Source organism: Chiloscyllium plagiosum, chromosome 43 (assembly GCF_004010195.1).
Source record: "Chiloscyllium plagiosum isolate BGI_BamShark_2017 chromosome 43, ASM401019v2, whole genome shotgun sequence".
Classification (NCBI taxonomy): Eukaryota; Metazoa; Chordata; class Chondrichthyes; order Orectolobiformes; family Hemiscylliidae; genus Chiloscyllium; species Chiloscyllium plagiosum.
This window is the reverse complement of record NC_057752.1, coordinates 13,408,272-13,435,534: the sequence shown is the minus strand read 5'-3', so window position 1 is coordinate 13,435,534 and position 27,263 is coordinate 13,408,272. Positions and strand designations below refer to the sequence as shown.

The 27,263-nt window shown below is 47.2% G+C and overlaps 1 protein-coding gene across 2 annotated transcripts in view; it reads right to left on the bottom strand.

Annotated features, from left to right (window-relative positions):
• slc26a10 (solute carrier family 26 member 10) overlaps window positions 1-27,263 on the bottom strand; it is a 72,514-nt gene that overhangs the window by 1,712 nt on the left and 43,539 nt on the right. Inside the window, exons 12-17 of one of the 2 annotated variants that reach the window (XM_043682076.1) lie at window positions 24,980-25,046; window positions 22,200-22,379; window positions 18,112-18,166; window positions 13,716-13,804; window positions 7,299-7,353; window positions 4,268-4,374 (exon numbers count right to left, since the gene is read on the bottom strand). In XM_043682076.1, the coding sequence (XP_043538011.1) occupies window positions 4,268-4,374; window positions 7,299-7,353; window positions 13,716-13,804; window positions 18,112-18,166; window positions 22,200-22,379; window positions 24,980-25,046 (553 nt within the window). The remainder of the gene's footprint in view (window positions 1-4,267; window positions 4,375-7,298; window positions 7,354-13,715; window positions 13,805-18,111; window positions 18,167-22,199; window positions 22,380-24,979; window positions 25,047-27,263) is intronic. The other variant, XM_043682077.1, reaches the window with a different exon arrangement.

Genomic DNA, 27,263 nt, shown 5'->3' with positions numbered 1-27,263 from the left:
TTATGGATGATCCCAGCGTGAGCAACAGCTGGGCTGTCTATCGCCAATTCTTTTGCTCCCACACTTGACATGCAAGCACCTTCTTTAAAGCTGAGCAAACAAACCTCTTGCTGTTTGTGCTGGTTGAGCTGCACCGCAGTTGCCCCAGTGGTGTGACCATTGCAGGTGGCTCGGGAACTGGCTCCTCACAGTCAGGAACCAGTTCTGTCGGAGACAGGCCCACCCCCCATTTCTTTTCTTGCTAACAGAACACATCCCTCTCAATCCTCCTCTCCCCAATGAAAATGAGCTGAACCCGCAGGGATGTCCTCCTACTATTGTGTCCCAACTCCTGGAATCATTCCTTGCCCATCTTCTCTGAAGCCTTTGTGAGTTTTGAGAAGATTTGTAGCTCAGGTTGACGTTCAGGTTGTAAGTTTGCTCACTGAGTTGGCAGGTTTGTTTTCAGACGTTTCATCACCCTACTAGGTAACATCATCAGTGAGCCTCTGGTGAAGCGCTGGTGTTCTGTCTCTCTTTCTATTTATGTGTTTTAGTTTCTTAAGGTGGATGATGTCACTTCTGTTTCTATTTCTCATAGGTTGGTAAATAGGGTCCAAATCGATGTGTTTACTGATGGAGTTCTGGGTTGAATGTCAGGCCTCTAGGAATTCCCATGCGTATCTCTGTTTAGCCTGTCCCAGGATGGAGGTGCTGTCCCAGTCAAAGTGGTGTTCTTCTTTGTCCGTATGTAAGTATACTAGTGAGAGTGGGTCATGTCGTTTTGGTGGCTAGTTGGTGTTCATGTATCCTGGTGGCTAGGTTTCTGCTTGTTTGTCCACTGTAGTCTTTGTTACAGTCCTTGCAGGGTTTTGCAAAACGGATGTCATTTACAAAACGCCCTGCAAGGACTGTAACAAACACTACATTGGACAAACAGGTGAAGAAGGACACCACTTCGACTGGGACAGGCTAAACAGAGACAAGCATGGGAATTCCTAGAGGCCTGGCATTCAACCCAGAACTCTATCAGTAAACACATCGATTTGGACCCTATTTACCAACCTATGAGAAAAGAACTGGAAATGATATCACCCACCACAACAGACCAAGACACATAAACAGAAAGAAGGACAGAACACCAGCACTTCACCGGAGGCTCACTGATGATGTTACCTAGCATGGTGATGAAACATCTGAAAACATCCTGCCAGTTCAGCTAGCAAACTTACAACCTTCTCTGAAGTCTATCAATGGATTAGCAAAACCATTCAGTTCTAGTGACGGAACCTGGAGGCTATTGTGGTACAACGGGTCACCGAAGCCTTAACTCTGATTCCTCTTCAAAGATACTGCCAGACAGGCTGAGCATTTCCAGCAATTTCTGTTTTTGTTTCTGAGCAAGGGGGCCAGGGTTCAAGTTCCAGCAGTGTATAATGGTATCTCTTAGCAGGTTGATGAGGAAAATACTTTCACCACCTTTATCAACATTAACTTTCTACTGACTGAAGTGATCATATTTGATTTATTCCACTCTCCACCAGCAAAGAAGAGCATAAGAGATAGGTGCAGGACAACACCATTTTGCCCAATGTACCTGCTGTGCTGTTCAGTCCAATCCTGGCTGACCTTGGGGTCTCAACTCCACTTTCCCACCTACTCCCCCCAATCCTCGATTTCCCTGATGGAACAAAGCTCTGCTGATCCCAGCCTTCAATATAGGTCAGTGGTGGAGCAGCCACCCCGCTCTGGGGGAGAGATTCCTAAACAGCTCATGGCTTCACGGTATGGTCACTGGGCTTAGTGACCCAGAGGCCCACCCTTCCCTCTGTGATAAATAGTAAAACTTGGATTCAATTAAAAAGCTGCTCCAATGGTAATTAAAAATTTGGGAAATCCCTCTCTGGTTCACTAATGCCCTTCAGAGAGAGAGCTCTACCATCCTTGCTCTATCAAGCCCCTTCAAAAAGCTGGTATGTCTCAATGCCTCTCGCAATTTCTAAACTCCAGAGAATTACCGACCCGCTTTACTCAGTACTGGGAGAAACTCTTTCATTGTCAATCTGTTTGACTGTTGAACTTTTAACTTTATTTCTTTATTTTTCTAGTTTATATTAAGAAGGGCTTTAATGTTATCTACTAGCTTATTTCTTTATATTTTCTATTGATACTATGATAGTCTGTAGTGCTTAACTTTATAATTTTGTTTCTTTTATTACTTTGTATGTACATTTTGTGTACCTAGGTACTTTTATACCTAAGATGGAACAGTGTGTGGCGACATTATACGCTTTTCACTGTGTTCCTATACTTCTGTACTTGAATACATGTGACAATAAACTCTAATTCTAAATCTAATGTTTGTTCATTGAGAACCATTTGATGTCAGAACTGTCTGCCTTTCACCAGTTATACAACACTGTGGTTCAGGCCCCGCCCACCCAGAGATTATTCCTTAGCTCTTCACCTCAGGCAGGACAAACCCACCTCAGAAGGGGTTCAAAAATAAAATCGTGAGGACATACTGCACAGACTAGGCTTGTATCCCCTTGAAGATTAAGGGGTGACCTAATTCCGGAACCACGGCTGATTGAGTTAAGATACAAATTAGCCATGATTGAATTAAATGGCAGAACAGGCTTGAATAGCTTCCTTCCGTTCCCATATTTTAAACTTTAGATTGTGCACGGTCAACCTATACAGTGCCTGCTTTGTGCCATCAGTGGGTATTGGCATTCCAACTAATATTCTGCCAATTACACCGTTGGTACATATTTCACGGTATCATTTTTTATTTAAAAACTATGAGTCTGGCTCTCTCTCTGAACAGAAATACTTGACGTTATGCCCTCAACTGAACAGAGAAAAATTAAGTCAAAAGACATAAATTATTTCCTCTTTCATCAAAATAATGTACTATCTATGCTGTGTTTAGGAAAGAATGATGGGCAAATGATTAATTTCAGATCAAATTATAATGTTTGGAATTTCATTTTCTGGCCAGAGTGAACACCCAAAGGTTTGAGCTATAGGGAGAGGGTGAATAGGCTGGGGCTGAGGGGTGACTTTATAGAGGCTTATAAAATCATGAGGGGCATGGACAGGGTAAATAGACAAGGTCTTTTCCCTGAGGTGGGGGAGTCCAGAACTAGAGGGCATAGGTTTAGGGTGAGTGGGGAAAAATCTAAAAGAGACCGAAGGGGCAACTTTTTTTCATGCAGAGGGTAGTACGTGTTTGGAATGAGCTGCCAGAGGAAGTGGTGGAGACTGGTACAGTTACAGCATTTAAAAGGCATCTGCGTGGGTATATGAATAGGAAGGGCTTAGAGGGATATGGGCCAAATGCTGGCATTGAGTATAGGAGTTGGGAGGTCATGTTCAGACTGTACAAGACTTTGGTTCGTCCACTTTTGGAATACTGCATTCCATTCTGGTCTCCCTGCTATAGGAAAGATGCTATGATACTTGAAAGGGTTCAGAAGAGATTTACAAGGATGTTGCCAGGGTTGGAGGGTTTGAGCTAAATAGGCTGGGCCTGTTTTCCCTGGAATGTCAGAGGCTTAGAGTGACCTTATGGAGGTTTATAAAATCTTAAGGGGCATGGATAGGGTGAATAGTCAAAGTATTTTCTCCAGGGTAGGGGAATTCAAAAGTAGAGGGTTTAAGGTGAGAGGGGAAAGACTCAAAAGAGACCTAAGGGGCAACTTTTTCACACAGAGTGTGATGCATGTATGAAATGAGCTGCCAGAGGAAGTGGTGGAGGCTGGTACAAATACAGCATTTAAAAGGCTTCTGGATGGGTATATGAATTGGAAGGGTTTAGAGGGATATGGGCCAAATGCTGGCAAATGGGACTAGATTAACTTAGGGTATCTGGTCGGCATGGACGAGTTGGACCGAAGGGTCTGCTTCTGTGTTGGATGACTCTAAATGGGACAAGATCAGACTGGGATGTCTAGTCAGTGTTGTCTGATCAGAACGAGGGATCTGTTTCTGTGCTGTGACTGAGGAAATGCAGGGTCCTTTCACAGTGACCATCTCCTCACATTGTGATACAATGTTGCAGTCTTTAAAATAAGGAGGGCTTTGGAGTTCAGCAGACACAAAGAAAGTATTGTGTAAGCCTGCAGTTTAAAAGAGCAGTGGTGGTGGTTTAAAGCTTGTTAATGCCTGAGGTAAAGTATGCTTATATTACACATAGCCTCAAGCAGGCAATCTTACAGAATGTATCTGGGTGGCCATTCTCGGGGAACAAAAAAGATGCAAACTCCTTTACAAAGCCTGTTACCTTCATTCGCTCCACATTGACGACAGCATCATGTATCGTTACAAAGATCTGCTCTGGATGAAGGTGGTTAAGAAGGCCACTACACGTCAATATTTTCAAAACATCTTCTAGAAAACATAGAGAACAATGACATTCGTTACAGTGGAAGGACAATGGGCACATCTTTAGAAGCTATAGCCTCCATGCTTGCTTAAATTGTCAAATCACCAACTTCAACTAGTTCTGAGGAAAGGTCATCGAACCAAACTGTTAATTCTGTTTCTTACTCATTACAGACCCACTAAAGATTTGGTGGCATAGTGGTAATGTCAATAGGCCAGTTGTCTAGACTTTCTGGGGATGTGGGTTTAAATCCCACCAAATCTGAATTCAAATTTAAAAGAAAATCCCTGAAATTAGCCCAACAACCCACTGTCAATTGTGAAAACCTACTTGCTTCACTGAAGGAAGTCTGACATCATGACCCAGGCAGAAGTGGGTACTGCAGATGCTGGAGATTAGAGTCAAGATTAGAGTGGTGCTGGAAAAGCATAGCAAGTCAGACAGCAGCCAAGGAGCAGGAAAATCGACGTTTCGGGCAAAAAGCAGGGTTCCCCGAGAATGGCCACCCAGATACATTCTGTAAGATTGCCTGCTTGAGGCTATGTGTAATATAAGCATACTTTACCTCAGGCATTAACAAGCTTTAAACCGCCACCACTGCTCTTTTAAACTGCAGGCTTACACAATACTTTCTTTGTGTCTGCTGAACTCCAAAGCCCTCCTTATTTTAAAGACTGCAACATTGTATCGCAATGTGAGGAGATGGTCACTGTGAAAGGACCCTGCATTTCCCCTTCATCAGGAATGAGGCTGGGAGCCTCGGGGGTGGAGAAATAAATGGGAGGGGGATGGTGTGTGGGTAAGGTTGCTGAGAGTGCAATAGGTGGATGGATGTGGGAGTAAGAGTATTAGGTCTGAGAGGAGGGCAGAGCGGATAGGTGGGAAGGAAGATTGACAGGTCATGAGGGCGGTACTGAGCTGTAAGATTGGAACTGGGGTAAGGGGAGGAGCGGAAATGAGGAAACTGGTGAAGTTCACATTGATGCCAAAGGGTTGAAGTATTCCGAGGCGGAAGACCAGGCGTTCTTCCTCTAGGTGTCGGGTAGTGAAGGAGTGGCGATAGAGGAGGATAGAGGTGAGGGAGGAGGTGTGGGCGCAGGTTTTGCAATTCCTGCGGTGGCAGGGGAGGGTGCCAGGATGGGAGGGTGGGTTGTTGGGGGGCGTGGACTTGACCAGGTAGTCGCAGAGGGAACAGTCTTTGCGGAAGGAGGAAAGGGGTGGGATGGGGAATATATCCCTGGTGGTGGGGTCTGTTTGGAGGTGGCGGAAATGTCGGCGGATGATGCAATTTATGCGGAGGTTGGTAGGGTGGAAGGTGAGCACCAGGGGTGTTCTGTCCTTGTTACGGTTGGAGGGGTAGAGTTCGAGGATGGAGGTGCGGGATGTGGATGAGATGCGTTGGAGGGCATCTTCAACCACATGGGAGGGGAAATTTACTCAGTCAGTCCTACACGTGTCTCCAGAGTTATGGAGCTGTGGTTGATTTTTAAGTGCCTGATGGGCAATAAATGCCACCCTAGCCGTAGACACCCACATCCCACTAATGTGTTTTTAAAAATGTTAATGCAGGCAAGGAGGGACACATTAATGACGGGGCTTTCTAGAGATCAAGGAATCTGTGGTGGAGTGGGCGTCCTGCCTCCTCTGCCAATCAGAGGCCTGCAGATGTGCATTGTTCAGCAGCCCCCATTGGGTTGATTAGATTACCTACAGTGTGGAAACAGACTCTTCGGCCCAACAAGTCCACACCGACCCTCTGAAGAGCAACCCACCCAGATCTATTCCCCTACGTTTACCCTTTCCCCTAACACTACGGGCAATTTAGTATGGCCAATTCACCTAACCTGCACATCTTTGGACTGTGGGAGGAAACTGGAGCACCCGGAGGAAACCCACGCTGACACGGGGAGAATGTGCAAACTCCACACAGTCAGTCGCCTGAGGCAGGAATTGAACGCAGGTCTCTGGAGCTGTGAGACAGCAGTGCTAACCACTGTGCCACCATGCCGCCCACAAATGGGATGGGATCAGATTGATTTTTCATTCACTTGTAGGATGCTGGCTGGACCAACATATACTGGAACAGCTTGGCTAGGGGAGCATTCTGAAGCACAAGTCTTCAGTACTATTGCCAGAATGTTGTCAGGGCCCATGGTCGTTGTAGTATCCAACTGTTTCTTGATATCATGTGGAGTGAATCAAATTGGCTGAAGATTGGTATCTGTGATGCTAAGGACCGCTGGAGGAGGCCGAGATGGATCATCCACTCAGCACTTGTATATGATGGATCTGTACCAGCTCCCTTAGGTCCCAGGAATTCTGCCTGATCAAATGTATTTGTCCTCATTCCAATAAACTTGTTATCTAAGAACAGCCTCTTCTGGAGATACTCTGTAATGGTGTACCCTCTACACCTAAGCACTAGATAGGCCCAACACAAAGCAAAGGCAAAGAAGGGTTTGTGAGAGTGAACCACCTCAAACAGCCCTTTACCCAGTACCACACAATGGCATAAGGTGCCAGAAGTGGTCATCTGGGGAAATGCTACCACAGGGCTTGCTTTTCAAGTTCCCCATATGCCACTGGGAGATTACCACAGGTGGAAGGTGGGCCAACTGGACATTAACTACCATACACCAACTTTCCCACTCCGATCCTAATTGAGAAAGAGGCAGGAGGGCAGTGGCACCCCCTCCACCTACCAAACTGGCCTCAGAGGAGGGCATTGAAATTCCACAATATAGTGAAGATGTCATGGGACCCTTGCCAAGGCATCAGTGGGAGAAACCCCTTCCAAGTGCTTAATGACACTGCATTGGACTTGTCACGTCAATGGAATGCCATAACATGCTATCCCAGGATTCCAAACCAGAGTGCAAATGTCACCAAAAGGGTGAGCAAATGATATGAAGATTACTGTAACACTTACTGTTGCATTCTGCTAGGTAGACCCACATGTCGGCTTTCTGACACTCTGCACACATCTGAAAGATAAAACCATTGGAGTGAATAAGACTATAACTCTTTACGTTGTGGTGTCGGGTCCATTATCAAGACCTGTGTGGGCATCTGGAGGGGAAGTGAGATGAACAGACGAGTGAGAAAGGAATAAAAGAATGGAGCAATGGGGGTGAGGTAGTGTAGGGTGGAGGGAGGGTCCCTTGGAAGCATAAACATCGACATGGGTCATAAATATTTCATGTGTTTCAAGGAAGGACTCGAGGGGCTTGAGGTTGGAGCTAATGTTCCTTTAAGCCGCTCAGAGGTTCTGCACAAGCCCATTGGTACAATATGAGAGAGAGTATGGAATGAGAAAAGGCAATTGGGTCCATCAATCACAATCATTCCACTGACCATCATGTCCAGTGTTGTCTTCCATGTCCACGCAGAAACCAACATTATCACTGCCTTTCCAATCGCTTATTCAAATGCACTGAAGACGAGTGAACTATCATTGATGGAATTTGATCAGAGTCATAGAGATGTACAGCATGAAAACAGACCCTATAGTCCAACTTGTCCATGCCAACCAGATATCCTAACCTAATCTAGTCCCATTTGCCAGTACTTGGACCATACCTGTCTAAACCCTTCCTATTCATATACCCATCCAGATGCCTTTAAATGCTGTAATTGTACCAGCCTCCACCACTTCCTCTGGCAGCTCAAAGTTGCCCCTTGTGTCCCTTTTATATCTTTCCCCTCTCACTCTAAACCTATGCCCTCTAGTTCTGGACTCCCCCACCCCAGGGACAAGGCTTTGTCTATCTACCCTATTCATGCCATCCATTCAGTTAAATAATGACAGTTATAAATAAGGATTTAACAATCTGATATGTGAGGCAAGTGTTGAAATTTGTGGGATTTAGATTAGATTGCATGGGATATATTGCACCGAAACAGACCATTCAGCCCAACCAGCCATTCTGGTGTCCATGTTTCCTCATCTAAATCTATTGTTGGAAGCTTCTAGCCCCTTCTCCCTCAGCTGCTTGTTTAGCTTCCCTTTAAATGTATCTACTGTTTGTTTCAAACACCCTCTGTGTGGTACAAAGTTATCAGTCCGTGGAGTTATTTTACTCCCCATTAACATTTCCATTTGTGAGTACCAATTATTCAATGGTGTTGCTCTGTAACTGAATCGAACTAATTCCCAGTCTGGATTCTTATGCATCTGTGGATTCACAGCCTTTACTTCTGCCCTCAAGCAATCACTAGCCCCTTGCCTGGAACATAGACTATATCACGGTTGTATCCACATTGGTACTCGAACTTCACTGAGGGCTCCTGACTTCTGTGGAGCTCTCAGCTACCTTGTGAATAATGCGTTCCTGGACATGTAATGGCCATTCTACAGAATAGAGACCACTTTTCATTTGCTGTTGGGCCTGTCTTCTGTAGTGCCTTTAGCACTTCCCTGACTCTCTGGTCTTGTTCCTTCTTCATTTGACCATAAACTAGGATCCTCCTCATATGGCCAAATGGTTCCTGATTCTCTTCCAAGATTCTAGATTGTGGCCTTTGGAAAATCTCAAAGCAGAACCCTCATGGTGGATGGTTAATGCAGTGCTGTCTAAATGGTGCAATAATTGTAATCAGCAGTCCTGACTCCAGTTCTAAGGGCATCTATGGGGTGACACAGTGGCTCAATGGTTAGCACTGCTGCCTCACAGCTCCAGGGTCCCGGGTTCTATTCCTGACTCAGGCGACTGACTGTGTGGAGTTTGCACATTCTCCCCGTGTCTGTGTGGGTTTCCTCCGGGTGCTCCGGTTTCCTCCCACAGTCCAAAGATGTGCAGGCCCGGTGAATTGGCCATGCTAAATTGCCCATAGTGTTATATGCATTAGTTAGAGGGAAATGGGTCTGGGTGGGTTACTCTTCAGAGGGTCGGTTTGGGCCGAAGGGCCTGTTTCCACATTATTGAGAATCTAATCTAAAAAACCCACTATTGAGTTCTGGGAAAATTCTGTTTGTTGCTAATTTGCCAAGCTATCGTCAATAGATAAAATAGGTGGATTTCCCCCGTAACTCCTTTGCTTTAACTGAATGAGATTCACACATAATCTTCACCCTCAGTTCCTCATGGGAATAATTATTAGCCCTGAGTTCCATTCTGATCATTTTGTCAGTTCTGCGACTGAAAATACAACTCCAATTTCAATTGCATTGTCTCATTGAGACTTTACAGTTCCTATTAAAGGATGGGGAAGTTTCCTGTGAACGAATAATCTTCTCTCCATCATAAGGTCAAAAGTGAGGATGTTCGCTGATGGGGTTCCCCTCCGAACCCCTCACCATCCTGACATGGAAATATATCACCGTTCCTTCAGTGTTGCTGGGTCAAAATCCTGCAATTCCCTCCCTCAGGACATTGTGGGTCAACCCACAGCTCGTGGACTGTAGCGGTTCAAGATGGCAGCTCACCCCCACCTTCTCAAGGGGGCAACTAGGGACGAGCAGTAAATGCTGGGCCCAGCCAACGATAGCCTTGTCCCATGAATGAACACAAAATAATTTTGATACTTTTGCTTCAATTTGATTAGCTTTGGAAATTCTTGCTGCAATTCTCTCCTGTCTATGTTCAGAAATACTAAAATGACCTCTCGAAGTGAACATGTGCATTTCTGCTCAACACTGAGGTACTCTGATACAATACATACAGTGTTTCACTGACATTTCGTCCTCTGCGGCTACCCTCCGTGCACCTGAGACTCCATGCCTGCTAGACCTTGGAGCTTTATGTTTCAGTCTCCATGGTAACCATCAGGGTGTTGACAGTCGTGGGGGGGGATTCAATGATGGGAAGGCCATTGAATCTCAAGGGGTGGTGTCATTGCCTGGCACTTGTGCACGGAAAATGTCACTTGCCACTTATTAGCCGAACCTGAATGTTGTCCAGACTTTGCTGCAATACAGACACGGACAGCTTCAGTATCTGCCCGAGGAGTTGTAAATGACACTGAACACTGTGCGATCATCAGTGACCATCGCCATGGTGGAGAGCAGGTGACACAGCTGAAGATGGGACCCTGAGGAATTCTTGCAGAGACCTACTGGAGCTGAGATGAATGACCTCCAACAACCACAACCTTTATTCTAGGTCTGACTGCAACCAGTTCTGCAGGGATCTTTAATGCTGCCTTCAGGCAAATGGTACCTCAATGCCAAGGGCTGTCACTCTTCCCTCCCCTCTGGAGTTCAGCTCTTTTGTCCATGTTTGAGCCAAGGCTGTAATGAGGTCAGGAGCTGAGTGACCCTGGTGGAACCCAAACTGGGTGTCACTGAGCAGGGTATTGCTGAGCAGGTGCTGCTTGATAGCACTATTGGTGACACCTTCCATCACTTTCCTGATGATCGAGAGGAGACTGATGGGGCGGTAATTGGCCGGGTTGGAAAAAACAGGAATACCGTGGCTTGGGGCACAATGAGTTAACATCCACATCATTTGCTTGCAGTCTATGGTTTAATCCACTTCTCTGGCAGGGGTAGGCAGCTGGGCAATTTGTCCAGTCTCCAGAAAGGTTGTATTTGTGTCCTTTAAGTCCACACTCAGAATGGAGATTCAATGACCTGCTTGTTTTCACACGAACAGCTTCTTTTTGACACTTTAGATCCTTCGATCGTGTTCCTCTCTCTCTACCTTTTCTTGTGCCCTGGGGCCTGGCCGTAAAGCAGTCTAACAAACCCAGCGCATGAGTTTACATCCCACTCCTATAATTGCGTTTAATCGATCTTATGAAAAAGCTATACCCAAAAGATTGTTTCTAAAAAGGGAGCTGATTCATTAATGTATTTTGTGTGACTCCAGGCCACCATAATACTTTTATGATTTCTGAAGTAATCTCAGGACGTTGGCCTCAAGAATTGCAGCAGAGGATCCACCATCACCATGGCAACTAGGCCTGGCCCTGCCTGCACTGAGGTTCGGATATCTCCAAGTGTGAAAAGATGCCGAGAAACATCCCTTTCAGTATCGGCGCCATATTGGGGGCCGAAGGGCCTGTACTGCACTGTAATGTTCTACATTCAGTGTCGCTGCTGTTGTTGTGCTTCAGATTGCAGCGCTAGCCTCTATTCACGAGGCTCTGAGTTCAAGTCCTACTCCAGGATTGAGTATAATTAGCGAGGCTGACACTTCCAGTGCAGTACTGAAGGTGTTCTGAACTGTCAGAAGGGCCATCTTTGGGATGAGGTGTTAAACCAATGTCTTAGGTGAGTGTTAAAGATTTCCTGCTACAGGAAAGATGTTGTTAAGCATGAAAGGGTGCAGGAAAGATTTAAAAGGATGTTGGAGGGTCTGAGCTGAATAGGCTGGAGCTTTTTCACCCTGGAACATCGGATGCTGAGGGGTGACCTTACAGAGGTTTACAACATTACGAGGGGCATGTGTAGGGTAAATAGTCAATGTGTTTTTCCCATCAACTAGAGGCACAGGTTTAAGGTGAGAGGGGAAAGATTTAAAAAGGAACTAAGATGCAACTTTTTCACGCAGACCGTGGTGCATGTATAGAAGAGCTGCCAGAGGAAGTGGTGGAGGCTGGTACAATTACAACATTTAAAAAGCATCTGGATGGGTATGTGAATAGGAAGGGGTTAGAGGGATAAGGGCCAAATTCTTGCAAATGGAGCAAGATTAATGTAGGATATCTGGTCAGCATGGACAAGTCAGACCAATGGGTCTGTTTCTGTGCTGTACATCTCTATGACTCTAAGTGCAGTAGAGTTGACCTTGGCCAATGTCATGGACAGTATTTATCAAAGTTGAAACTTTATTGCTGGAACAGCACAGCAGGTCAGGCAGCATCCAGGGAACAGGAGATTCGACGTTTCGGGCACAGGCCCTTCTTCAGGAATGAGCAGAGAGTGTTCAGCAGGAGAAGATAAAAGGTAGGGAGGAGGGACTTGGAGGAGGGGAGTTGGAAATGTGATAGGTGGAAAGAGGTCAAGGTGAGGGTGATAGGTCGGAGTAGGATGGAGGCGGAGAGGACAAGAAGAAGACTGCAGGACAGGAAGGCGGTGCCGGGCGGGAGGGACCCGGCGGAGACAAGGTGGGGGGAGGGGGGAATGAAGAAACTGGTGAAGTCCAAGTTCATCCCCTGTGGTTGGAGGGCTCCCAGTCGGAAGATAAGACGCTCCTCCTCCGACCGTCGCGTTGTTGTGGTTTGGCGGTGGATGAGTCCAATGACCTGCATATCCTCGGTGGAGTGGGAGGGGGAGTTGAAATGCTGTGCCACAGGTTGGTGGGGTTGGTTCGTCCGGGTGGCCCAGAGGTGCTCTCTGAATCGCTCCGCAAGTAGGCGGCCTGTCTCCCCAATATAGAGGAGGCCACACCGGCTGCAGCGGATGCAGTAGATGATGTGGGTGGAGGTGCAGGTGAATCTGTGGCGGATATGGAAGTTTCCTTTGGGGCCTTGGAGAGAAGTGAGGGGGAGGTGTGGGCGCAAGTGTTGCACCTCCGGCGGTTGCAAGGGAAGGTGCCGGGAGTGGAGGTTGGAACCAACCCAATCACCCTGTAGCACAGCATTTCAACTCCCCCTCCCACTACACCGAGGATATGCAGGTCATTGGACTCATCCACCGCCAAACCACAACAACCCGACGGTCGGAGGAGGAGCATCTTATCTTCCGACTGGGAACCCTCCAACCACAGGGGATGAACTTGGACTTCACCAGTTTCTTCATCCCCCCTCCCCCCAACTTGTCTCAGCCGAATCCCTCCAGCCCGGCACCACCTTCCTGACCTGCAGTCTTCTTCTTGACCTCTCCGCCTCCATCCTACTCCGACCTATCACCCTCACCTTGACCTCTTTCCACCTATCACATTTCCAACGCCCCTCCTCCAAGTCCCTCCTCCCTACCTTTTATCTTCTCCTGCTGAACACTCTCTGCTCATTCCTGAGTCATCTATGTAGCGAAGGAAAAGATGGGGGGTGGGGCCAGTGTAGTTGTGGAAGATGGATTGTTCTACATACCCTACGAAGAGGCAGGCATAGCTGGGGCCCATGCGGGTGCCCATGGCTACTCCTTTTGTTTGGAGAAAGTGGGAGGATTTATCACTCAATCAGCATCCTATCATTACCACATTGCTGTTTGTGTCATTGGCTGTTATGTTCGCTGCATCGGAACTCTCCAGAAAAGCTGGACGTTGTGAAAAAGCACTTATATAAATGCAAATCTTTCTTTCTTTTGCTGGAGTAAAGGAATTCATGCCATTAGGGCACATTTGTTGAACGAGAGGCTACCTTTCTGTGGGAAAAGGTGCTCCTTGGTCTTTGCACAAGGAACTGTTGTAATGAAACTGACATTGTGAACTTTATCTTTTCCAAATGGGTTGTAGTTAGTTACCTGGACAAATAATCTTGCTCCAGCTGTGTCAATGAAGATGATGCTACTGCAGTCGATCACAACAGACTGAATCCTTTTATCTTGCTTATCTGTCAGAGAAAGAGCAACATTTATATTGGCAACCGTTGCTGAGCTGTGAAAATAAACTCGGGATCTCCATTGCGTAGTGGGAAAGTTTTGGCAAATGATTAACAAACAGTTGGAAAATTGGCAAGCAGACTTAAAGGGGCAGTTCTGGGCACTAGCTAAGCTGGCTTAAGGTGGGAATTGGTGTCAACTGTGACTCTGTGGGTAACACTATTTTTTGCCTGAGACAGAAGCGCATGAATTCACCCCATGACAAGAGGAGAAAACATCTTGGCTGACGTTCAGCTCAGCACTGAGGAAGTACTGCACACTTTTAGCTTCGGATAAAATCTTAAATGATAACTGGTATGTATGACAGTTGCTTGAACATCAAGGGCCAAAGGCAGTCTTGAGTTGGCCCTTGTAAATGGCCCAGGAAATGCCCATAAAATGGAGACTCGAGCATTTTTGGTGAGAGTTGGGGTGTGTCTGTATTGGGGGGAGAGAGCCACAGGTGTGGTGGGTACAATGACCACAAGCCTGGCGCAATCTATGCCAATGAAAGCCCACAGAGTAGTGAGGCATTCTGAATAAGCTGAATTCAATGAGGCAGGGGAGCATTGGACAAGGTTGCTTGTCATACATAACAAATCTATCAGTCCCCCCCAAGACTTCCCAGAGCTGGGGTTGAGGGGATGGGGCTGAATGACAAACTGGAATTTTCAGCATTCTTTTTCCTTTCCTTCATTCCCAAGATGTGGGTGTCGCTGTCAGGCCAGCATTTATTGTCCATCCAGGGGGCAGTTAAGAGTCAACCAAATTGGCTGTGGGTCTGGAGACACATACAGGCCCAGACCAAGTAAGGATGGCAGATTTGCTTCCTTAAAATGAACTGGATGGGCTTTAAATCACCCCCTTTATTCCTGATGAAGGGCTTTTGCCCGAAACATCGATTTCGAAGCTCCTCGGATGCTACCTGAATTGCTGTGCTCTTCCAGCACCACTGATCCAGAATCTGGTTTCCAGCATCTGCAGTCATTGTTTTTACCTCTTTAAATCACCCCCGACAATAACTTCATTTTCATCATCAGAATCTTAGTCACAGAGATGTACAGCACGGAAACAGACCCTTCGGTCCAACCTGTCCATGCCAACCAGATATCCTAAATTAATCTAGTCCCATTTGCCAGCGTTTGGCCCATATCCCTCTAAACCCTTCCTATTCACGTACCCATCCAGATCCCTTTTAAATATTGCAATTGTACCAGCCTCCACCACTTCCTCTGGCAGCTCATTCCATACACGCACCACCCTCTGCATGAAAACAGTGCCCCTTAGGTCCCTTTTAAATCTTTCCCCTCTCACCCTAAACCTATGCTCTCGAGTTTTGGACCCCCCTACCCTGGGAATAAGACCTTGTCTATTTACCCTATCTATGCCCCTCATGATTTTATAAACCTATATAAGGTCACCCCTCAGTCTCTGACACTCCAGGGAAAACAGTCCCAGCCTGTTCAGCCTCTCCCTGTAGCTCAAACCCTCCAACCCCGGCAACATCCTTGTAAATCTTTTCTGCATCCTTTCAAATTTCACAACATCTTCCCTACAGCGGGGAGATCAGAATTGAAAGCAGTATTCTAAAAGTGGCCTGACCAATGTCCTATACAGCTGCAACATGACCTCCCAACTTTGTGGGTGGCACAGTGGCACAGTGGTTAGCACTGCTGCCTCACAGCGCCAGAGACCTGGGTTCAATTCCCGACTCAGGTGACTGACTGTGTGGAGTTTGCACATTCTCCCTGTGTCTGCGTGGGTTTCCTCCGGGTGCTCCGGTTTCCTCCCACAGTCCAAAGATGTGCACGTCAGGTGAATTGGCCATGCTCAATTGCCCGTAGTATTAGGTAAAAGGGATAAATGTACAGGAACGGGTGGGTTACGCTTCGGCGGGACAGTGTGGACTTGTTGGGCCGAAGGGCCTGCTTCCACACTGTAAGTAATCTAATCTAAATTCTTTAATTCCAGATCTTGGATGGACTCAAATTCCACTCTCTGCCGTGGCAGGATTTGAACCCAGGTCTCCAGGATAGCCACTGACTTGCTGGATTAGGAGTGATGATAGCACTAGGCCATCACCTCCCTGGTGGAAACCTGACCTCTGAGACAGCAATGGTCACCATGGTGCTCTGACTAAATTGTAAGAGCTGCACCCCTGTTCTCACAGCACCACAGCAACCCTGCCCCCACCCCAACCTCTCAATACCTCACCCTCTCTCCCTGAGGCCTTGCAACAATTGTCAAGCCTTGATCTGAATTGAAATATTTCCTAACAAAGCAAAGCATAAGCAAAGATCAAGAGTTCCCCTGTCCAATCAATGAATGAGGTGGAGCCAGGAGGCTGCTGGGCTCCCAGGCCTAAAAATTGGCCAACCAAGTGGAATTATGAGATCTGAGCAAAAGTGATGAAAGACTTGAGTAAACTCTCTGCAAACGCAATCAGACCACAATGCCAGGATGTGAACGGTAAACTCCACACCGAACAGAGTGCCAATGAGCATGACTGTTCCCCCAGCATCAGTGGAAACAAGGGGAGCATTTGCATTTGAGCCCTTTCCTGGGGCAGATTGTTGACTTCGATCCTGCAAGGTACCTGGGTAAAGGTGGTTCAAGCAAAATATTGGTTGAATTGTTTGGACATGTGCATTTTGTGACAGACGACAGTTTGAAGACAGGGCATTTCAGAGACACTGACATCAAGGCAGCTCAATACCCATAGGAAGCACAAATCAGCACCAAAGTAAATAAATGTTTGTATAAAGACATCCAGGTGACCCAAGCCAAATTCCAGATTCACAGTGTCACACACTTCCGGTTTGCAGCACACACTGTGTTCTGTTCTTACTAACTTAATTTTGAAACGGCACCTCACTCAGTCTTGTCCCTATTCCTGTCTTTACTGACTGAGGTTATCATGGAAAGTCACTCCTTCTCAACCCCTCCCCTCGCCTGAGGTGGTGACCCTCAGGTTAAACCATCTCCAGTCGTCTCTCTCTAATCAGAGAGCAGCCCCATGGTCCACTGAGACAATGGTGACTTTACTTCATTTCAGTCTCGCTCCATCTTTCTCTCTCTCTTTATCTCGGGTTTCATCTATTTCTCTCTCACACTGTCTCTGTGCACATTGGTTCAGTGGTTAGCACTGCTGCCTCACGGCGTCAGGGACCCGGCTTTGATCCCAGCCTCGGGTCACTATCTGTGTGGTGTTCGCACATTCTCCCTTTGTCTGCAGGGTGGATTGGCCATGGGAAATGCAAAGAGTTACAGGGATGGGGTGGGTCTGGGTGGGATGCTCTTCAGAGGGTCAGTATGAACTTGATGGGCTAAATGGCCTGTTTCCACACTTTAGGGAGCCTATGATCTCTCTCTCTGTCTCTGATTGTCTGTCTGCCTGTCTCAGGGAGTCATACAGCAGTGAAACAGGCCCTTTGGCCCACCATGTTTGGGCTGACCAGCAAACACCAAGGGATACTAATCCCATTTATCTGCACTTGGTCCACAGCCAACTATGCCTTGACATTTTAAGTATCCAGGATCAGTGGTGCTGGAAGAGCACAGCAATTCAGGCAGCATCCGACGAGCAGCAAAATCGATGTTTCGGGCAAAAGCCCTTCATCAGGAATAAAGGCATATCCAGTTGCTTCTTAAATGTCGTGAGAGTATCTGCCCCCACCACCCTCTCAGGCAGCACATTCCATATTTCTACCACCCTCTGGAGGAAAGAAATTTTCTCAGATCTCCTTGAAACCACTTAGCTTGACTCCTCGCCTTAAACTCATGTGCTCTGGTCTGAAACATGTCTGCAATGAGGAAGAGATTCTCACGAGCTACTCTGTCCATAAGTTAGTGTGTCTCAATCAGATTCCCTGCTCAATCTATTCGTCCTTTGTTCAATCTCTGTCTGACTGTCTCTCAGTGTGTGACTGTTTTGCTCTTTCTTTCAGTCTCCACCCCAGAGGTCTGTGATTCTCCCTCTCTCTCTCTCTCTCTCTGTACTTCTCTCTGGATCTCTCTCACATTTTCTCAATTTCTTTGGCTTTCTGCCTCACTCGCTCTGTCCTCCGTCTGTCTGTCTCTCTCAAATGTCAGTAAACTATGTTTAAAAATAAGTTTGTTGACTGCAGAAGTGTGCTAACTGAATTGCACTGGCTGGCGAGGCAGGAGATCGATATGGATCATAAACTAAATGGAAAAAGATTCAAACTGACATAGGAGTTGCAAATACACTAAGCAATGGAAAATTCCAAGAACAAACTTTGATTTTGCACATCAGTACCTGAAGAGGACGAGGTCATGTCAGCCGGGTAGTGAGGTTGTATGAGTCCATTATCCTGCAAAACACATTCTGTCACAAAGTCGTATACATTTCCCACAACAGAGTGTGTCACAAAGCAAGACTTTCTCTCTTGCTGAGGCAAGGCCACAAAAATCTTCGATCCTCAGGATTTCCCATTCCCACATAAATAATTTATTCCAGGACATCAGCTGACACGAATGTCAGCGTTCACTCAGCAACAAAAGAACCACAAAAAAAATAAACAGCAGTTGTCCTGGGAGTGTTTGAGTGGTGACTGTGCAAAGAAAACTTTCCTCTGTAACTAACCTCGTGCTGTCCCTGTCCTGGAAATGTTTGATGGGGGACAGTGTAGAGAGAGCTTTACTCTGTATCTAACCCCGTGCTGTCCCTATCCTGGGAGTGTTAGAAGGGAGACAGGTAGAGGGAGCTTTACTCTGTAACTAACCCCGTGCTGTCCCTATCCTGGGAGTATTTGATGGGGGGACAGTGTAGAGGCAGCTTTACTCAGTATGTGACCCCGTTCTGTCCCTGTCCTGGGAGTGTTTGATGGGGTCAGTGTAGATGGAGCTTTACTCTGTATCTAACTCCATGCTGTCCCTATCCTGGGAGTGTTTGATGGGGAGAGTGTAGAGAGAGCTTTACTCTGTATCTAACCCCGTGCTGTCCCTGTCCTGGGAGTGTTGGATGGGGGACAGTGCAGAGAGAGCTTTACTCTGCATCTAACCCAATGCTGTCCCTGTCCTGGGAGTGTTTGATGGGGCACAGTATAGTGAGACCTTTACTCTGTATCTAACCCCGTGCTGTCCTGTCCTGGGAGTGTTGGATGGGGGACAGTGCAGAGAGAGCTTTACTCTGTATCTAACCCCGTGCGGCCCCTGTCCTGGGAGTGTTTGATGGGGATCTGTGTAGAGATGGCTTTACTCTGTATCTAACTCCATGCTGTCCCTATCCTGGGAGAGTTTGATGGGGGATAGTGTAGAGGCAGCTTTACTCTGTATCTAATCCTGTGCTGTCCCTGTCCTGGGAGTGTTTGATGGGGGACAGTGTAGAGGCAGCTTTACTCTGTATCTAATCCTGTGCTGTCCCTGTCCTGGGAGTGTTTGATGGGGGACAGTGTCGAGAGAGCTTTACTCTGTATCTAACCCTGTGCTGTCCCTGTCCTGGGAGTGTTTGATGGGGACAGTGTCGAGAGAGCTTTATTCTGTATCTAACGCCGTACTGTTCCTGTCCTGGGAGTGTTTGATGGGGGGACAGTGTAGAGGGAGCTTTACTCTGTATCTAACCCCGTGCTGTCCCTGTCCTGGGAGTGTTTGATGGGGAACAGTGTCGAGAGAGCTTTACTCTGTATCTAACCCTGTGCTGTCCCTGTCCTGGGAGTGTTTGATGGGGGACAGTGTAGAGAGAGCTTTACTCTGTATCTAACCCTGTGCTGTCCCTCTCCAGGGAGTGTTTGATGGGGACAGTGTAGAGGGAGCTTTACTCTGTATCTAACCCCGTGCTGTCCCTGTCCTGGGAGTGTTTGATGGGGGGACAGTGTAGAGAGAGCTTTACACTGTATCTAACTCCGTGCTGTCCCTGTCCTGGGAGTGTTGGATGGGGTACAGTGCAGAGAGAGCTTTACTCTGCATCTAACCCCATGCAGTCCCTGTCCTGGGAGTGTTTGATGGGGGACAGTGTAGAGTTAGCTTTACTCTGCATCTAACCCCGTGCTGTCCCTGTCCTGGGAGTGTTTGATGGGGTACAGTATAGTGAGAGCTTTACTCTGTATCTAACCCCGTGCGGCCCCTGTCCTGGGAGTGTTTGATGGGGATCTGTGTAGAGGGAGCTTTACTCTGTATCTAACTCCATGCTGTCCCTATCCTGGGAGTGTTTGATGGGGGATAGTGTAGAGGCAGCTTTACACTGTATCTAATCCTGTGCTGTCCCTGTCCTGGGAGTGTTTGATGGGGAACAGTGTTTTTTCCACTTTGCATTCCTTTTTTCCATGTTCCTGCTCAAATTACTAAGACTGTCCAAATCCTCCTGTAACATCACATTTGCAACACACATTCCCTGTTAGCTTGGTATCATCTGCAAATGTGGAAATATTACATTTGGTCCACATGTCCAAATAAAAATATAGCTGGAGCCCATTGTCAATAACTGGGGCCCAAATACTGATCCACACAGTATCCCATCAGCCAAAGTCTGGCAATGAAGAAATGACTCATATATTCCTACTCTCTGTTTTCTATCTCTTAGTCAGTCATTGACCTATTCTGGTACATTACCTCCTATTCCATGTGCTTTAGATTACTTACAGTGTGGAAACAGGCCCTTCGGCCCAACAACTCCACACCAATCCTCCGAAGAGCAATCCACCCAGACCCATTCCCCTACATTTACCCCTTCACCTAACACTACGGGCAATTTAGCATGGCCAATTCACCTGACCTGCACATGTTTGGATTGTGGGAGGAGACCTGAGCACCTGCAGGAAACCCACGCAGACACAGGGAGAATGTGCAAACTCCACACAGACAGTTGCCTGAGGTGAGAATTGAACCCCGGTTCTGGCTCTGTGAGGTAGCACTGCTAGCCACTGTGCCACTGTGCTGTCCCAACTTTCTTAATCAACTCTCTCAAGGTCATCTTCATTGTAGCTCAAGGGACTAAATAGCCTCCTCCTGCATTTATTTTGGTATCAAGAGATTCATTAGAAGTACATCCCTGCTGAAAACAGTAGTCAGAGAAATGTCACAGTAACTCACTCAACCTTTCTGGGTCAGAGGTGTTTCTTTAGGAGGAAGATTCCATGCTTGGTCAGGGACTGTGGGTGGTTCCTGCGGCGATTTCTGTTCAGAATCTGAGGGGTTTGTGTAGTTTTACCGCTGAACGTTCAAATTTACCCCCACCCCCTCACTCGCCGACCAATTCCTCACATAAAAAAATAAACACACTGTCTCCAACTGACTCACGTGAAATTCGAACAGAAAAGGTCAGTGTGTCAGGAGAATCAAACACAGAGCTATGTGAACGGGGAAGTTTCCCACATTGAGATTTCTATTTAACAAGCCCACAGATTATTTTCTTCCTTGGTTACATATTTACAGCGTTCATACTGCATTCAAGCATATTCAAATCTTCAACAGAATCTGAGATTTAATGAAATTCTCCTTCTGTACATTGATATAGACAGTGTAGAGTGAGCTTTACTCTTTATCAAATTCCATGCCGTTCCTGCCCCAGGAGTGTTTTATGGGCGCAGTGCAGAGGGAGCTTTCGCCTGTAACTTGCTCTGCACTGCACCTGTCTTGAGAGAGTTAAATGGGAATAGCATGAAGGGAACTTTCAGTTACAAGACAGTGTAGGAGCTTTACTCTGTATCTAACCCCTTGCTGTCCCTGTCCTGGGAGTGTTTGATGTGGGGACAGTGTAGAGGAGGCTTTACTCTGTAGCTAACCTCGTGCTGTCCCTGTCCTGGGAGGGTTTCATGTGGGAACCATGTCGACGCAACTGAATTCTGTATCTAACTGATGTGTGCTGTTTTAGGGTGAGAAAATTGTTATTTTCCAGTCCTTCAGCTGTCTGTAACATGGCTGAGCATGTATTCACATGCACACCCTGCACACACACATGCAGTACCCAGTGTAGACACACTCATACACACAAACACTCTCTGACACACACACACTCTCACCCAGACAGACACACACTGTTATGTACATTCTCACACAAACACACAACGACAGACATGCGCACACATGCAGACTCTCACCCACACTCTCAGCCACACATGCACTGTCACTCACACATCCACTTCACCTGACACACAGACACAAACACGCATTCACATACACTGTCTCTCTCACACACATTCACACACACACACTATGTCTCACACACATGCACACAGACACGCAGACACACACACACAGATACCAGCAGACACGCACACACACATACATAAACACACACAACTTGTACACACATACAGACCCACGTAACACCTGCAATAATAGCAATCAGCCATCCATGAAGAAACCAGTGCATATACACACTCAAGAAGGGAACCGAAACAAACATACGATGGTGGTAATGGTCATCTTTCCGACTCTTTCCAGTGCTTTCTTTCTCTTTTCCCTCTTTTTGATCTTATCTGGGGTCAGTCCGATTATTTTGGCCATGGTATCCCGGAAATAGTTCTTATTTCCATAGTAAATGGGAGCGTTGTAAGACAAGATCTTCAGGCCGGGAATTTCCTGGCACTGGAATGGAATGAGAAGAGTGTTAAACAGAGACAGCAGCAGCTGAAGCAGCAGGAATCGCACTGCTGTGGGAACAAGACCGGAATAAAAGAGGAAACAATCAAAGCCACTGAAGGGCAGCAAAGGGAAGGAGGCAGAAACCCCGTTTCTCTGGCCATCTGATTTGTGAAGGAATCAACCCTTCTGTCCTTGTGTGAAGCCCACCAGCAATACTGCTTCGCAAAGCCAGTGTGAGGGATGGGCTTGGACATGGGCCGTGAACTACGCACTGGCGATTTGTTACACACACTGCCCCATGTCCAAAATCCCCTGACATTGTTCGAGCCCAATTGTCAGGCAAGTCACATAGCAACAACAACTTAGACTCATGTAGCACCATGAACAGGTGCTATATTCCAAGGTGCTTCCTGGTTGGGATTACCAAACAAAGTATAACATCCAGGCACAAAAGGAGATCCTGACAAGCAGTCAAAGCTTCAGGATAAGATTTAAAACCGAATCCCTACAGTGGGGAAGCAGGCCATTTGGTCCATCGAGTCCATACTGACCCTCCAAAAAGTATATCACCCAGACCCACTCCATTTCCCATGGCTAATCCAGTAAGCCACACATTCCAGGGCATTGTGGGGCAATCTCCCATGGCCAATCCACCCTAACCTGCACATCCCTGGGCACTATGGGACAATTTAGCATGGCCAATCCACATCTTTGGAGTGTGGGAGGAAACCGGAGCACCTGGAGGAAACCCACACAGACACGGGAAGAATGTGCAAACTCCACACAGACAGTGCCCGAGGCTGGAATCGAACCCGGGTCCCTGGCACTGTGAGGCAGCGGTGCTAACCACTGTGCCACTGTGCCACCCAGGGATGAGGAGAATCACTTCTCTCAAAAGGTTGAGAGACTGTGGCCTTCAATCCCCCAGAGTGCGGTTGGTGCTGGGACACTGAGTAAGTTTAAGGAGGAGCGAGGCAGATGCTTAATTAGTACCGGGTTGAAGGGTCATGGGGAGCGGGCCGGAAAGTGGAGTTCAGGCCAAGATGCGGTCAGCCAATACATCAAGTAGCTTCTTGTTAGCATGCATTTCTGGGATGTGGGTGTTGCTGGCTGGGCCCAGCATATATTGTCCCGTCCTTGAGAAGGTGGGGCTGAGTTGCCTTCTTGAACCACTGCAGTCCATGTGCTGTGGGTAGACCCACAATGTCCTAAGGGAGTGAATTCCAGCATTTTGACCCGGCGACACATTGAAACTTGAAACGTTGCTTGATTGTAAGCGCGTGTGCTCATTCCCATGTGCTGCTGCAATCCGAAGATGTGCAGAGGCAACGTTTACACCCCAGTTTGTCATTCTGTTCGCCATATCCCAAAAGAAAAATGAACAGGACAGATTTCAACAAAGCCTGGTACACCGATAGGGTCTGGCCTGAGGAAGAAGTCTATAGTTCTTGGCAAACTTGCACAGAAAGGATCCATTAACAATGATGCTGTATAAGGTTTAGAACAGTTCTGAAAGGGTTAATACCTGAGCGCGTGCAGTAAACACTGTGACATTGGCTTGGGGACTGGGTCAGAGCAAAGAATGACCATGTAGGAGACAGTAATGTAAATCACAGTGAGGTAACCCGTAAATAGGAGCAGAATACTTCATACTATTTACACAAGAATCCTCTTCTGGTTAGACAGAAAGGTGGATGCGCCATCCACGTTCGAATGTTCCAGGCTTGAAGGCACGTACGCACATGGACGGGTGATGAGGCAAATGTGCCTTCCCTCACAAATATCGAGTGCCGTTTGTTTAGAACCTGACAGATTCTCTCAAGCGCCACGGCACAATTGGTCAAAATGGGGGCAGAGTTTTTGGAGCAGGTTGTCGGCTGCGGTTTGGCCGGAAGTGAGATGGAATCTCCGAACAAACAAGATTGGCTGGCAGGTTTGCAGTCACGAGGTGTCAGCCAGCCAGGGAGAAGCCTTGGGAACAGCAGTGTCACTGTACTGCATTGAGTTATCACAGTGTGGCAGCACTGTGCACTCTACTGAATGCCCTCTTCAGTTGTTTATGCTGTGGTCGGATGCAGTACAACTAACACTTGCACAAGACGAAAAATAGCCCACGTGGCATTATAATCCATTAGATATTCTCATAACGGGTGCTTTGCAAAAGAGTTGAACTTGAAAACATCACACATTAGATTGTTCGTCACATCTTCAAACAGTTATCTTCAAAACAAAACAAATCCACCGTGGGACCATCACCTCTTTACTGTGCCACTTCCAAGTTCTCTCCAGAACACTGTCTGTTTTTCAATGTTGAGTTAATACGTGATGCCCTCCACTGTTGAATTGCCTTTTGGTTGTCACTGCCCAGGGTCATCTGTCACAAACGGCCGTTTCAGTGAGATTCCTGAAGCTTGACTAGACTGGCGTAGGAGGAGGCAATTCAGCACAGCAGGGCAAAACATTTCTGCCGTTTAAACCGCATTATTGTCACTGCTAAGGGTGAGAGGGAACAGCGCTAGTGTACGGGTCCCTGTATCACCAAACTGTCTCAGCCCTTATCCCTCAGTAAGCGATACTCCAGGCCGTTGGGACTTGGAACTTACCATAGTGCTGTCCACTGGTCGGTAAATCTCTGAGTTTGAGGCTCGGCCCAGTACAGAACAGCTAACTCTAAAGAAAGGGAAGAAAGGTGGTCAGTGGCTATCTTCCTTGACATCAACCTTCACCAACAGCACCCCCAGTTGGTAATCATTATTAGTGTACGTGTCAAAGATGCTTTCTGGGCACTGGCTGGCACAATCACATGGCGCTTTTGCCCGGTTTCTGGGAAATGGATCAGACCCAGTCGAGACTGAGGTGATGCTAAACACCTCGGCATATTGGCTGTGAGGGTTGCCACGGAAACTGCTAGTGTAAAAACCGTCCGCAGTTTGTAAGCAATGATCAATCTTACAGCACAGACACCCTTGGTGGGGACTGAGGCACATTGTTCGGAGACGGCAAGGGATCTGTGATTTGCAATATCTGATCCGGAAATGGGAGGTTCCCCAGCATTAATATCCTTTACCTCAGTAAGGACCGTAACGGTATCAGTCAGTGCACTGTGTCAGTCAGTGCAGTATATCAGTCAGTGCACTGTGTCAGTCAGTGCAGTGTGTCAGTCACTGTGTCAGTCAGTGCAGTGTGTCAGTAACTGTATCAGTCAGTGCACTGTGTCAGTCGCTGTGTCAGTCAATGCAGTGTGTCAGTCACTATCTCAGTCAGTGCAGTGTTCAGTCATTGTATCAGTCAGTGCAGTGTGTCAGTGCAGTGTGTCAGTCAGTGTGGTGTGTCAGTCAGTGTGTCAGTCAGTGTGTCAGTAACTGTAAGGGCTTTTGCCCGAAACGTCGATTTTGCTGCTCCTCGGATGCTGCCTGAACTGCTGTGCTCTTCCAGCACCACTGATCCAGAATCTGGTTTCCAGCATCTGCAGTCATTGTTTTTACCTCGTTGATTTTAACCCTAGTGCGAATCCTCTTGCAAGGATGCCTGCCTTGAAGAAGTTTTCCTCCTCTCTCTACAAGAATCTCAGGGAGTCCCTCTCCCACTGCAACTCCCAGGTCATTTCTTCTGCCCTGAAGCTCTTCAACCATGTTGTGAAATGCTACTTTCTCCCCACCCCCACCCTCCTCTAGCTTATCTCTCCATGCTTCAGGCTCACTGCCTTTATTCCTGATGAAGAGCTTTTGCCCGAAACGTCAATCTCGCTGCTCCTTGGATGCTGCCTGAACTGCTCTGCTCTTCCAGCACCACTAATCCAAAATCTGGTTTCCAGCATCTGCAGTCATTGTTTTTACCTCAGTAACTGTATCAGTCAGTGCAGTGTGCCAGTCACTGTGTCAGTCGATGCAGTGTGTCAGTCACTATGTCAGTCGATGCAGTGTGTCAGTCAGGGCAGTGTGTCAGTCAGTGTGTCAGTCGATGCAGTGTGTCAGTCATTATGTCAGTCAGTGCAATGTGTCAGTCACTGTATCAGTCAGTGCAGTGTGTCAGTCACTGGGTCAGTCAGTGCAGTGTGTCAGTCAGGGCAGTGTGTCAGTCACTGTGTCAGTCGATGCAGTGTGTCAGTCACTATGTCAGTCGATGCAGTGTGTCAGTCACTATGTCAGTCAGTGCAATGTGTCAGTCACTGTATCAGTCAGTGCAGTGTGTCAGTCACTGGGTCAGTCGATGCAGTGTGTCACTGTGTAAGTCAGTGCAGTGTGTCAGTCACTGCACTGTGTCAGTCAGTGCAGTGTGTCAGTCACTGCACTGTGTCAGTCAGTGCAGTGTGTTAGTCAGTGCAGTGTATCAATCATTGTGTCAGTCAGTGCAGTGTGTCAGTCACTGTGTCAGTCACTGCAGAGTGTCAGTCATTTTGTCAGTCAGTGCAGTGTATCAGTCAGTACAGTGTTTCGGTCAGTGTATTAGTCAGTTCAGTGTATTAGTCAGTGCAGTGTGTCAGTCAGTCACTGTATCAGTCAGTGCACTGTGTCAGTCACTGTGTCAGTCAGTGCAGTACATCAGTCACTGTATCAGTCAGTGCAGTGTGTCAGTCAGTGTGGTGTGTCAGTCAGTGTGTCAGTCAGTGCAATGTATCAGTCATTGTGTCAGTCAGTGCATTTTGTCAGTCAGTGCAGCGTATCAGTCCGTGCAGTGTGTCAGTCACTGTGTCAGTCAGTGCACTGTGTCAGTCAGTGTAGTGTGTCAGTCACTGTATCAGTCAGTGCAGTGTGTCAGTCACTGCACTGTGTCAGTCAGTGCAGTGTGTCAGTCAATGCAGTGTGTCAGTCACTGTATCAGTCAGTGCACTGTGTCAGTCACTGTGTCAGTCAGTGCACTGTGTCAGTCAGTGCAGTGCATCAGTCA